At 45.4% G+C, this 13362-nt stretch overlaps 2 protein-coding genes across 7 annotated transcripts in view; both read right to left on the bottom strand.

Moving 5' to 3' along the window:
• Nucleotides 1-3618, bottom strand: part of Fbxl20 (F-box and leucine rich repeat protein 20) — a 70637-nt gene extending 67019 nt beyond the window's left edge. For 2 of the 3 annotated variants that reach the window (XM_048450837.3, XM_085695742.2), the window contains exon 1: nt 2518-2794. In XM_048450837.3, the coding sequence (XP_048306794.1) occupies nt 2518-2559 (42 nt within the window). In that variant the 5' untranslated portion in view covers nt 2560-2794. Of the gene's footprint in view, nt 1-2517; nt 2795-3284 lie in introns of those variants that run through there. The other variant, XM_048450836.3, reaches the window with a different exon arrangement.
• A 1596-nt stretch (nt 3619-5214) lies between these two features.
• Med1 (mediator complex subunit 1) overlaps nt 5215-13362 on the bottom strand; it is a 39729-nt gene continuing 31581 nt past the window's right edge. For 2 of the 4 annotated variants that reach the window (XM_048450832.3, XM_048450831.3), the window contains one exon: nt 5215-11505. In XM_048450832.3, coding sequence (XP_048306789.3) covers nt 8262-11505 — 3244 coding nt within the window. In that variant the 3' untranslated portion in view covers nt 5215-8261. The remainder of the gene's footprint in view (nt 11506-13362) is intronic. The other 2 variants (XM_048450834.3, XM_048450833.3) reach the window with 2 other exon arrangements.

Genomic DNA, 13362 nt, shown 5'->3' with positions numbered 1-13362 from the left:
CTCTACAGCTTTGGCTGGCTTGGAACTCAGTAATATAAACCAGACGGACTGGAACTCAGGGGCAAATCCTGTCTCAGTCTCCAAGTGCTAGGGTTACAATTTCCAGCCACTACTCTCAGTTTAATGTAGAAACTTTTTTTGTGTACCTGACTCTGCGAGTAAGACATAAAGCATGTGACCTCTGGTTACAAGATTCAAAAGTATAGAAAAGAAAACAGTCCTAAACTGAACACTGTGGCACCTGCCGGGAACCCCAGAAAGCAAGAGACAGTGTAAGAGGATGACTGAGAGTTCCAGGCCAATGCTGGCTACATACTGAGAATTCGTCTCAGAAAAAAAAAAAAAAGGCTGGGGAATGTAGCTCTTGTAGGGTCTTAAGCTGGCTCCCCAGCACCACAAAGACACAGACACACACACACACACACACACACACACACACACACACGAGGGGGGACAGAGAGAGAGAGAGAGAGAGAGAGAGTAAGAGAGAGAACATTAGAACATTCCCCATAAAAAGGTTACAATGAATCCAATATGCAAAAAGAAGCCTCTTTATCTCAGGGTGGGGCAAGAAGCTTTCATTTGTATTAGTCATGACCACAATTTGAAATTAGCTATTATTTTCTGTATAGATTTCCTCAACTTACAAAAATTCTCATTCTGAGCTTACCTACTTAGAAATAATCAGTCCCTTATAAAAGAATCTCTTAGTTCTGAGGATTTTTGTTTGGTTTTTATTTTGAGACATGAGTTCTCTGTGTCCCTGGGTGTCCTAGAACTCTCTATGTACACCAGACTGGCCTTGAATATGCAGAGATCAGCCTGTCTCTGCCTCTTGAGTGCTGGAATTAAAGGTGTGCAAACCACAGGCTGGCAATTTTGAAGACTTAAAATTTCATGAAGCTGGGCATGGTGGTTCACATCTGTGATTCCAGCACTTGGGTGAGTGGAGGAACACCTCAAGGTCACTGACTACAGGAGACCCTGTCTCAAGAAAAAAATAAAACAAGTAACTATTTGAAAGAAACAATGCAGTTTTAAAGCATAAATGACAGTGAGTCTTTCCCAATAATTCCACAACCTAAAAGGGAATAGCAAATTGGTAAATAACTCACTGCAATTCAGATGGTTACACCCCACTCAATTTTCAGCATTTTGGACTCTGAGTACCCCTACACTGCCAAATGTCTAGTTAGTAATTTCAAAAGTTTTACAATAGTACTGAGTTTGAAATTGTCATAAATTAATCTTATTGGATGCTGCACTTTTGAGCAATACAACGTCCTACATAGGTAATTTTTATCATGTTCCCCCCCATTCCATCCCCGTGGTTAAGTTACACATAAAACTCTAATGTAACCAAGGACTTTGATTTTCTCCACTTCCTCACTGCAACTGAATACTGTAACTCCGAATTTAAATTTCCTGCACAGGTACCCTATCTTAATCTTTAGCTATATCTTTATGGTTTTTTTTCTCATACTCTTAAAAACTACAAACACTAAATAGAGGTTCCATTCCTAGGTAAGACTTTTATCCCAAGCCCATAAACTTCTGCCTCATTTTCATCTTTCATAAGAGAGCTGAAGGAAAACACTGCGTGTTAAAAATACAACGCGAGAGGGGAGGAGAGAGAAACACCAGTGAGAAGTACGCTGGGACTGGAGTGACCCCAGGTCGGCCTGAGTCTCTGCCAGAAAAGGCCAGGTAACATTTACTCTTGTTGTGTAAGTTTCTTTGTCTCGCAGCCTACCAAGGAAGCCTCTTGCACATTATTGTACTACTGTAATTCATCAGTAGTTACACTACTTCCCAAAGGGATCCCTTGCTCAGTCCGTGAATCCTCTTTAAAGAGCTTGCTGACGATCTACTGTTCAATTCCAAGACTATAAACCTCCCACTGCAGAGGACAAACCTAAGACAAAAACAGAAATGAATTCCCGAAGGCTCTTGGACCTTCCTCAGTCTCTGAACCGATAACTATGTTACCAGTAACAATGATCCACAAAAGTACAGACTAAACGGGGAAGAGGAAGTACCAGAACAATATCCAAAGAGCACCAAAAACCCAACAGTCGCCTCTAGCATCCCAGTTTCCCACCCCCACTTCCTACTCCCACCGAGGACTCATCGATTCCCGCACGGGTGGTGGCAAACGCTTCACGAAGGCAGCAGGCGCTGACCAGTCGGGGACGGGTGCTTTCACTGCGTGGTGGAAGGAGGCTAGCCAAGGGCTGGGCAAAGAATGGGAAGCTGAGTGTTATGGGGGGAGGGGGGATTTAGGGCGCCAGGGCTAATCCCGTCCAGGGCCGGCGGGTGGAAGGGGCAGCGGGCAAGCCTCCCGCAAGGCGAGGCAAGCCGGTGTGCCGAGCTTTCGGGTCGGGAGCAGGGGAGGACGCGGACTGCCCCACCGGGGGCGGCTGGCGGGCCGCACAAGGAAGGCGACTCCGGTAGGGCGACTGTTTGGGGTGCGAGAGCTGGCCTTCCTCGCCGCCCGAGACCCCTCCGAGCTCACACCTCAAACCTGCTCTTGGTCACTCCGTTCACGTCCCTCCTCATGGGGCCAGCGGGTGCGGCCCGGGCAGGGCTCTGCGGCGTGCGGAGTGCAAAGACAGGGGCCAGGGCAGGCCCGGGAGTTCCGGGAGCGGGAGGCGGCGGCGGCGGTAACGCGAGGCCCGCCCGTCGGACGCGGAGGACAGACCGCTCGAGTCCCGCAGGGCCTCCACCACCGCCCGCGGCGTCCGCGGCCGCGACGACTGCCAGTCGCTAGCTCGGTTCTCTCCAAAGCCTCAACTTCAACCCAAAACAAAAACACTCCCCACCTGCCAGCAACGCCTCTCCTCATTGGGCAGAGCCGCCCGGGCCTCGGAACGCCGGGGGAGGGGAGGAGCGCTCGGCGGCGGCAGCGCGAGCCCACCCCTCCCCCACCGGGCGCAGTCCCGGACGGTGAGTCCGCGAGCAGCCGGAGCGTGGGGCGTCCGTGCGCGAGCCCACCGGGACGAGGAGAGGCAGGGAAGTGCCCCAGCGTGCGTGCGTGCAGGGGGACTCTGGGGCGGATGCGAGTGCGCGCGTGCTCGCGGACCAGCGTGGAGAGCAAAGCAGGGACGGACCATCACCGGAACCCTCTCCGCCGCTCCGAAGACTCACCGGCACGCACCGACCCAAGCGGAACCTGAGCCCTCAGCTTAGTGTCCCCAGCCCTAGTCTAGTCACTTTCCCGGCGGGCGGCTTGAGCTGGCACCCACATCTTCCTGACCCCCCAACTCCCGCCCTCTATCACTCACTGTCGCCTTGAACCCAAAGTGCAGCAGGCGGTCCCTGCTCGGAGCCATTTTCCTCTTTTCTCTAGACGTCTCTGGGTTGGGGTAGTGCTGCCGCCGCCGCCGCCGCGGGTGCTGCTGCCGCCGCCTCCCCCGCCCCGCTGAATTGCATTCCGGGGTGCTGCGGGGAGGCCTGGGGGGCCGCTGCGGGGCAGCTGTCTCTCAGTGCCTGGCTGCCCAAGGCATGAGCTGGTGGCGCTAAGAGGCGGACCTAGCGCCCAGCTCTGCCCAGGGACTGGTAGCGAGGCTTCACCTCAGGGTCAGGGGGTGCAACGCCCCAGCACTGCACCCATTCCTTGGGCCGGGGGAGGGGCGCACGCCGGTGGGGTGGGGGCAGGCTAGGCACAAGGGCCTGTGGCATCCCCGCCCCTCCGGCCGGTGGCGCCCAATGGGCTGTAGTGGCTGCTTGCCCTCCAATCAGGGCGCTGGTTGGTGAGAGCCTCAACCTGACGCCATTTCGGCGGGAGAAACAAGCATGTAGGAGCGAGTAGGCGGGGGCGTCTGCCCACAGGAAACTAGGACTTTCATTGGACTAGGCTCCTAATATAGAAGCTAGTCCGTGTCATCCTATTATTAATGTAAACTCCAACCTTCAAGATTCTTAAACCTATGACCTATTGTCCTTGAATTATGAAACAATCTAGAGTGAGTTGCCCCTCAAAGATAAACAAATTACACAATGTACCAATCCTGAAGTATTAAAAATTATCATAAATTGCGCCAGTGCTCGATGAGGCCACACCGCTTTTAATTGTATACTCAAAGCACTTATGAGTTTGCCTCATATTTTTTAGTTTTAGTTAGAATCCGATCAAGATGAACATTTACAAGTAACAAGTGCTGCGAACCTTTAAAAAAAAACTTATTTTAGCTTGCTTACCTTAAAGTACTTAATTTTTTTTGAAACAGGTTTTTTAAAAATATTTATTATGTATACAATATTCTCTGTCTGTGTGTATGACTGCAGGCCAGAAGAGATCACCAGACCTCATTACAGATGGTTGTGAGCCACCATGTGGTTGGTGGGAATTGAACTCAGGACCTTTGGAAGAGCAGTCAGTGCTCTTAACCTCTGAGCCATCTCTCCAGCCCTTGAAACAGGTTTTATGTAGCTCCAGTTTTCCTGGAATTCAAGGGATCCACCTGCCTCTGACTTCCCAGTTATGGCATTTAAGGTGTGTATCACCATGCCTGGCCTAACTTTCTTTTTCCCCCTTTAAGAGGACTTCCTAAACAAACTCGCTTCAAAAAATTCAGTTCTTGGGCCCACAAAAACCTAGGTCCACATTATATTATCTTTGAATCCTACATGCTTTTAAAGCATTTCCTTTACTTCAGCCAATGGGAAAAAAATAAAAAAAGCAAAATTTAGAAGCTTAGAAGCATCCCAGCAAGGATTACTGGTGAATTCATAACAACTGCAATTAGGAAAAAGTGAGAAAAACTGACACACAGATGAATCAAATATAGGAAAAGAAAAATAAAACCCTGTCTCTTGGGTGCATTCCTGTGGCCCATTTAGAACACTGGTTTTTAGTTAGTTTGGATTTTGAGACGCTTACCAAATGAAAATATTCAAAGGGTAAGATTTTATGGTGATGACTCAACCCTGTAATCCGGCCACTCAGGAAGCCAAGGCAGTAAGGACTGCTAGTTCTAGATCATACTACGCTCATAGCAAGTTCTTGGTTGACATTGTCTCAAAGAGACAAACCTCAGAATAACAAAAGGCCATCACACCAACTCTTGGGAAAGGAGGGAAGGAAGATAGAGAGTTCAAGGTCTCTAGGTTACATAAAAACTAGTCTCAGAAAACAACAGAGGTCACCCAGGTCTACATAGTGACCCATTTAAAAAAAAAAAAAACAAAACAAATAAAACCTTCAGAGGCGTATTACTTCTTATCAAAGAAATTTATTTGAATGCAAAGCAACAGTTTTTTTGTGATGTTTTAGAGGGGGGAATCCCAGATTTTGTCCACTTTCAAAAAAAGAAAAACAAAACAAAATATTTACAGAACAGCCATACACACAAAAATCAAATCAGAACTACTGTAAAGACCCTTCCCACTGCTCCTGATCGGCATTTCTAAACTCAGAATTTAAAGCTCTGCTCTATCACTGAGCTTGTTTCCCAGCCTAGTTTCTAAGATAACACTTCCTGCCCCTCCAAAAGTTAACTCAAGTCAAAATAATTGGGGGCAGGGCTAAAGAGAAAAATAAAATAGAAAATGAGATTACCCAGGGATTGTGAATGTTTCCTATACTGACATCTACTGTGACTCAACTTTGGATACTATGTGACTCACCGGCTCCTCTGAAAATTCATATTGCTGTTCTAGATTTTCAGACCTTGGCCTGACAAAAGGAAAATCCCATTCAAGAGTTATCAACCTCAAGCTGGCTTTGGCAATTATATAAGGTCCCCTTCCTCACCTTGGAAACACTTGTTTTAAGATACAATGAATTTGAATCTGAAAAATTCTTGTACATCAGAGCAGACTTTGTCCAAAGACCCTTAACATGAAACCAGAAGACAGAACAATCAGGTCAAACTAACAATACAAGAAGTCCAGCAGCAGCAAACAGGTAGATGGTGACTTCATGTCCATGCCGTCTTTTGAAACAGGAGACTGAGTACACCTGGATGGGAGGGAGGTGTTGCAGGCTTGGTTTATTCTGCCTCTTCTCCTCCACCCTGTGGAGAAATGCAGTGCTCCCTGGTTCCCAGGCAGGGTGAAGCAGTTTAGCCCCGGCTCCCTGTTAAGCAAGTTCAGATGCTGGGTCATTGAGTGGGGTGTGCCCATCGACATTTCAGGGGCTTATCCTTCATCCAGATCCTAACTCGGGATTCTTTGATCTGGGATGAAGACAGAAAGAGAGAAAAAGCTTCCCAGTTTACTCATTTTGGTATTTGTTGGCTCTGCTTGGGGGGACTGAGCCCCTTATAACTATGCAGTACATTTCCCCATGAGATCAGCCCCACCCAGAACAAACTTTAACACCATATAACTTTAACTTTCCTGCAGAAACTAAGAGGATAGGATTCAGAACCAGGTGACAGACTTCTGAGAAATCCAACCTGGTTGTATATCTGAGACACTGCATCAGTACAAGATAAAGCACTCCAGTGTCACCTTGCCCGTGTCCTCGTTAGTGTCACCCAAGACAATGAACTCTGATAGGGTAACAGGTAACTTTTCTTGCTCCATTTTACAAAGTTTTGTTTCCTATTTATTGCCTTGGGACACAGAAATGGCAGAGTTGTTGAGAATCGATGACCAGAAAAGGGAGAACGCCAAAGGAAATGAGAAACAGTCAGGAAAGAAAGCCACAGTAGATTTTCCGAGTATATGCTAACTCCAACCTGCAGAGTGTTGGATATAGAAATCGTCCGCATCTGATGAAGTCAATCCACTTATAACATACACAAACATGAATCACCTGGCTTTTTTTTTTCTTTTTGTAATCCAGAAGAGTTGTGCTGGGGATTATGCCCCATCCCGCTGATAAAGATCCTGAACGGAATCATCAGGAATGGCACAGTGCAGGTGGCAAAATCAAAGTAAGGCCGCGGATTTTTGAGAGGACCCTCCAAATACTGAGAACTTTTGTTGCACTCAAAACGGTCTCCTGGATTTCTATATTTATGAGAAGGGTTTCATTTGATGTCCCTCAGAATCCAGACTCAGACCTGTTTCTCCAAAAAGGTCCAATTGTGTGCTACACAGTAGCAAGGTTTATCTTCATGCTCACTTAGCATTCCAGGCCCATTACTTCAAGTGAGCTTGAAATTGTTTTAAGTGAACTATGGCTGCATTTTTTTAAAACTGTTTATCTCGGGGAGCAGACAGAAGAGTGACTTAAGTCTGAACTCTTCCTCCTCGTGATGAAGAGAAAGAGTCCAGCTCTTAGGAATGGCATCAGCTCTCCTGCAAGCAAAATGCTGGGATGTAGACTTTTGGCACATTGTGGAACTAGGAGAACTATTAGTTCTGTAATGGTTTTCATACCTTAGGGTTTAGAATCTGAAAACCCTTCTACCCCCAAAAGCCATCCTTCCTTTTTAACAAAAAAAAAAAGATAATTTTTTTAACTGCATAGGGAGGTAACTTCTATTATTCCTATGTCTGAACCCTGTGAAAAACCTCCAAAGATAATAGTTTTGGTTTTTCTATTTAACTCCAAAGACAGGCTCTGATTAACCTGTGTGGGCTTGATGCTGCAGCATCAGCAAAAGCTGCAAGCTCCCCACCACCAAACAAACCTTGCCCTTCCTGCCTATCATTCTGAACCATAACCTTCATAGATTTAAGAACAAACATTGCATAAAAAAACATTAAGGATTAAAATATTACAAATAAATAGCTAAAATAATTTTCCCTCCCCCAATCACTCCTAAGAAACAGACACCAAACATTGCTTTAAGTGTCCAAAACTGCCAAAGTCCTTCCCTTGCCCATGCTTCAAATGGACAACTACCAAAGGTGAACAACCTTCATGCAAATGCATCAAGGAATGTATTGCTTTTTCATTTTTCTGCCCAGCCCTTCAAATACATGCACTAAAATGAGTTTAAAGCATGTCCTGAAAATGGAAAAAGGGAGAAAAAATATATATGAATATTTCCCACAACAGTTTTCCCACCCTTCCCTCTCTATACCCTTTCCCACCCCTCCCTATCTTAAACAAGTTTTTTTTGTTTTTTTTTTAAACATTTCTTTCTGGCAAAGAAATATGACTTGGTGAATAACCAACCCCATGGTCCCTTTAGTAGGGTTTAGATATACTTTTATAAATGTACCCAGCGTGGTGTAGAGGCCATGCCCATTAGGAATCTCAAGCACAAATCAGGCCTATCTGACTCACCCCTTGTGTTGGTTTACATGTAAATGTATCATTAGTTTCTTCTCTGGACTTATCTGTTTAGAAAATAAGGTTCTTAATTGCCAATCAGGGCCACATCCATAAGATCATCGTCTTCTTCCCCAATCATAAAGTCAGGGCTGAGCCTTGAAGGCCTGTCTGCAGATAAGATTGGGTTATTTGTCATAGACAATGCCTGATCTGAAGAAATAGGTGATTTAGACCAATTCTCTGGCTTGATGCTGTGAGATTTTTTCTTGTCTCTGTCCTTGTCTCTGTCGCGGTCTCTGTCTTTGACTTTCTTCTTTTCCTTTTTGTGCTTCTTATGCTTCTCTGTGCTGTATTCTGGAAGTGGTCGGACACCATCATCAGAGCTCGGACTGTTCTGGTAAGATTTCTCTGCTATGGAGGAGCCTGACTCACTTTCACTGTCCACATTCTGGGGTGTATATGCAGGCGACTTACTGTGGCTGGGAGAACCACGCTCATGCTTTGGAGTAGAACCACTGATCAACGGAGAACCATAGTTTTTTGAAGAGGCTATCTGTGGCCTAAGTCCTTCTCCACTACTTTCTCCCGGTTTCTGTAGAGTCACTTTGGCTTTAATGCTAGGGGAGCCTCCATCATGTTTGCTGATAATAATTTTTGCCACACCCGTGCTCCCCACATTTTTTGACTCTGAGGTCTTCTTAGAAGAATCCACTGAGCCTCCAGAAGTAGAAACCTTTGATTTGTCTTTATCGCTTTTCTCACGTTTGCTCTGGAATTCCCCTCCTGACATGTTATGTTTAGAGGACATGGGATGGTTAGAATTTGTGCTCACGCCCATCTGACTATCCATTGGATCCTCACCCCCAGGCCCACTGGTAACAACCCCGTGCTTCAGCTTATCAATAACAGCTGTCAAGGAAGGCTTCTTATTCCTACTGGGAGACTTCCCTTTGGAACTCCCATGCTGATTCTGAGAGGATGACATGGAAGACCCACTTGAGGAAAACGAGGAGGAAGATGATGTACAAGAATTAGATGCTGGGGGAGTTTTCTGAGACATTGAGCCTGAGGATCCTGACCCTGAAGATGACTTCGTGCCAGAACTTGAACTAGTTCCTGACATATGAGAACCACCAGAACCTGAACTGATAGGGGACTTGGCTTTAGAGGATGGGGGAGTCCCAGGAACAGGCTTCATTGGAGAGGCAAGCTTATCTGATCCTCCAGGAGGCCTTGAATGAGAAGGTGATATGTTTGGTTTACTCATAGAAGGATTCATAAGTGATGATGGCTTGCCTTGAGGTTTCATCTTGGTACTGCTAGACCCACTGCTCAGACCATGTTTGGTAATGGGAGATGAGCCTGGCTTTCCCCCAGTCTGAGATGAATTTTTTGACTGGCTGGATCCAGAGGACCCCTGGCTAGAATACATACTGCCACTTAGCTTGGAACTTGATGAGCCTTCAGATTTACTGCTTTTCATCTTGCCCGAGGTGGAAGCAGAAGATGAGGAAGAGGAGGAGGAAGAATGACTATGGTGGCTTTTACTGCCAGAGGAAGACACAGAACCACTGCTGGTGTACTGACTGTGAGAGGAAGGCTTACCCACCATCACTGTCCCCTTAGGAATCTGAATAGTGATTTTGGGGATGGGCGGGGTGGCAACACCTGGGGGAGTCTGAGACCTTCCTGAACTGCCTGGAGATTTGGATCCACCTGTACTGGTGGGTGGGGTGAAAGGTCTATTAGAAGAACTGTGAGATGGAGACTTGCTCTCAGTGTCTGCTTTCTTCCGCTTTGGAGGCTTATCTTTGCTCTTTCCATCATTGGAAGGAGTTCGGCTGCGCTTGCCTGGTTTGTTGTCTAACCCAGGGCCTGATACACTGCCAGCACCAGTGCCATTACCTTCCTTTACCCTCTTTTGAGGTTTTTCTTTCCCTAATTCTCCTGCGGTCATTAAAGGACTCTGACTACCACTGTGGTGTTCCATAAGATCTGCAGAACCCAAAGCCTTACCAGCTACTGATATAATACTGAAGTCAACTGTGTCAGCTTGGCTACTGCTCTTAAATTTTGTTTCCCCATTATCACCCCCAAGTATTGGCATCCCCAAAGTATTTAGTGCCTGAGATGCAAATCCTTTGAAATCATCATTATCCCCACTCTGACTACTTTCATCAAAATATTCTTCTCCAAAACCACTTTGGCTTTGGCTGTTCAACAAATCAGGATTGAAATCTACTCCATCAGGGAAAAAATGATTGGTAGGAGAATCACTACTGGGGCTTGCAGCTGCATCAGCAATAAGGTCAGCTGGATCAGTGTATGGATTTTCATTATTATTAGTTTGAAAGACATCAGAGTCAAAGAGGGCACTCTGAGAATGCCCAGAACTTGAAGAATCGCGAACAGGGGTGCCAATGGGTGGGCAATCATCACTAGTGCTGGGAAGCTTTGAGGCTTCTTCTGCAATGTCTGAAAGGATATCAGTTACATCTGGGCCAATGCTGTCTGAACTGGATAGTCGGACCATCCTTTGAATACTGGGCTGGGGGTGAGGCACTGGTTGGGGGTAAGTTGTAGGGGGAGTACTACACTGGCTTGGAGCTGGAGTGATATGTGGTGTGTCCAGCGCGTCAGCCGTCATGCTGACGTCAAACATAGGGTTCTGGGAGTCGACATCCATTGAAAAGAGCTCTCTCTGAAACTCGTCTTCAGTCTGGTGCTTGGATTTGTCAGGTGGTACTCTTGATGACTTCTTCTTCTTGGTCTTGTTGCTCCCCGAGCACATTTCCATCCGGGGTGATCCGGAAGAGGAGTTCTGCCTTTCTAAAGGGCTGCTTCCATAAAGGGTTGAGAAATCCTGGGCAGGGTTATCTTTAAGAAGGTTCATGAGCATCGGGTGGTTCTTGGTGTTGCCGGCCATCGAAGAGACAGGTGGCGGCGTGTGATGAGGAGGGGTCGGACTCGAGCCAATGGTAGACCCCCCGTTCCCTGTGATTTGCAACAAACTGGTAAGAATTGGGTTCTGAGACACCTTGCTGAAGTCCTCCCCATGGCCCACCGACTCATGCCGATCTCTGATGCTCATGCTCATGTTAAACAAGGTGGTAATGGGACCCCCCGGAAAGGTGTTGGTTGGTGTGGTGGTACCACTCATTGGGTTGTTGCCTGTGGCCATGCCATACCCTGGGCTGCTAGCCGGGGGCAGGTTCTTTTTCACCATGTCTTCAACTGTCTCTGCAATGAGGGACAGTGCTGGGGTGTCAGCCTGTATGGTTTCAGCCTTCCTCCGAATAGCCCTCATCGTCACAGGGATGGACATACATCTGTAAGATAGGAAGAAAGAAAATAAGGTAGCACTGTATTCATTAGCTGATGAATAAAACCTAACATTTATTGGGAACAAAGAGTTGTACTTTTGCCTGAGATTTCGTTAAGCGTCACGAGGTTTTACTTAGCAATTTTCAGATAAGTAATCTGTAAGACAAGAGTAATTTTACCAAATTCTAAAATTTTGCGTATATTAATTCTAAAAAGAACTGTGATTCAGTAAGCAATTATTAACTGCTTATGAAACACAAATTAAACCCAAACTAGAGTCCAAAAGCAGTTTACACTGAACTAAAGAAAGCTAGTCCTCAGGCATGGGTGGACAAGAACTGTGAGTTCAAAGCCAGAGACCCTGATTCAAAAATAAAAAGTATGAAGAAACAAAGGAAGGAACTGTAATGATAATGGAACTTAGTAAGAAAATACCTCCCTTTTGGGGCTTCGCATGGCCACAGGTGATACAAAAGGACTTGTGAAAAGTACTGATGCTGCTGTGCAGTACTGCTTACTTCTAACTCCTAGGTAAATTTACACTATGCACAATTTTTTTTTGCAACACTTTTGAAAAAATTTTACTTTAGTATGTATGCCAGCAAATTCGTTCCTAAGCTAAACAACCTGTAAGCGTTCTGTCTTAAAGACACTAATGTTTTTGATATTTTTGCCAGATATTTGTAAAATGAAGAGCAGTGCTACAATAAAATTTAATGGGAATCTATTAAAATGTGTTTTGAGGCGTGGGGATGTGACTCAATTGTTACAGTGCCTGCCTGTTACGCACACGGCCCTGGGCTTCCTCCACAGCACAAAATAAAACCAGGAGGCTGGGGCCTCTAATGAAAGCACTCAGGATGTTGAAATAGAATGATCAGAAGTCCAAGGTCATCCATTGTCACATTATCAAGGCCTGCTTGCAATACAGAGGCCCTGTCTCAAAACTTAAATTAACAACATCTATTTTTAAAACTAGGCTGTCAGCCCTCTACTTTAGAAATAAGCATTAAAAAATTACATATTAATGTTTCCAGGAAGCTGACTTAAATATTACTTGCCACGCATAGCCATTTAAAATGGTGTATCTCTTAAAATGCAGTAAAATAAGGTAAAGAAAAAAAATATTTAGGCCAGGAATGGTGAGACCTGCCCTTTCAACTCAGCACTCCAAGCAGAGACGGGCCAATCTCTGAATTCACGGTCACCTTTCCTAAATAGCAAGTTGTAAGTTGTATGTCCACAATAATGAGAAACTGTCTTTAAAAAGAAAGAAAACATGCATCTTTTTCTCTCTCTCTCTCTCTCTCTGTCTCTCTCTCTCTCTCCTGAAAAGGATTTTAATAACAAGGCTTGAAATTACCAGCCTTGGGCTGGAGAGGTGGCTCAGCAGGTTAAGAGGCTTCTCTTCCAGAGGTCCTGAGTTCAATTACCAGCAACCACATAGTAGCTCACAACCATCTGTAATGAGATCTGGCGCCCTCTTTTGGCAGACAGAACACTGTATACATAATAAATAAATCAATCTTAAAAAAAAAATTACCAGCCTCATCCCTATTGCTTTCACAGTAACAAACAAAATTCATATTTTTAAAACCAAAATATAATGAATTCAAATAAATGGCAATGTTTTTCTTTTAATTTTTTTGAGACAGTTTTTTATCTTTTAAATTCATGTTAAAAATAAAAGCATATAGCATGGTGATGCACACCTTTAATCCCAGCACTCTGGAGACAGAGGTAAGGCAGATTTCTGAGTTCTAGGTCAGTCAAGGCTACACAGGGGAAACCCTGTCTTGAAAAACAACATAAATAAATAAAAGCATACACACACACAATTTGTACGAATCTTAATGAAATTC

The sequence above is a fragment of the Myodes glareolus genome, chromosome 9 (genome assembly GCF_982192425.1).
Source record: "Myodes glareolus chromosome 9, mMyoGla1.1, whole genome shotgun sequence".
Taxonomy (NCBI): domain Eukaryota; kingdom Metazoa; phylum Chordata; class Mammalia; order Rodentia; family Cricetidae; genus Myodes; species Myodes glareolus.
This window is presented reverse-complemented; position numbering and strand designations above follow the sequence as displayed.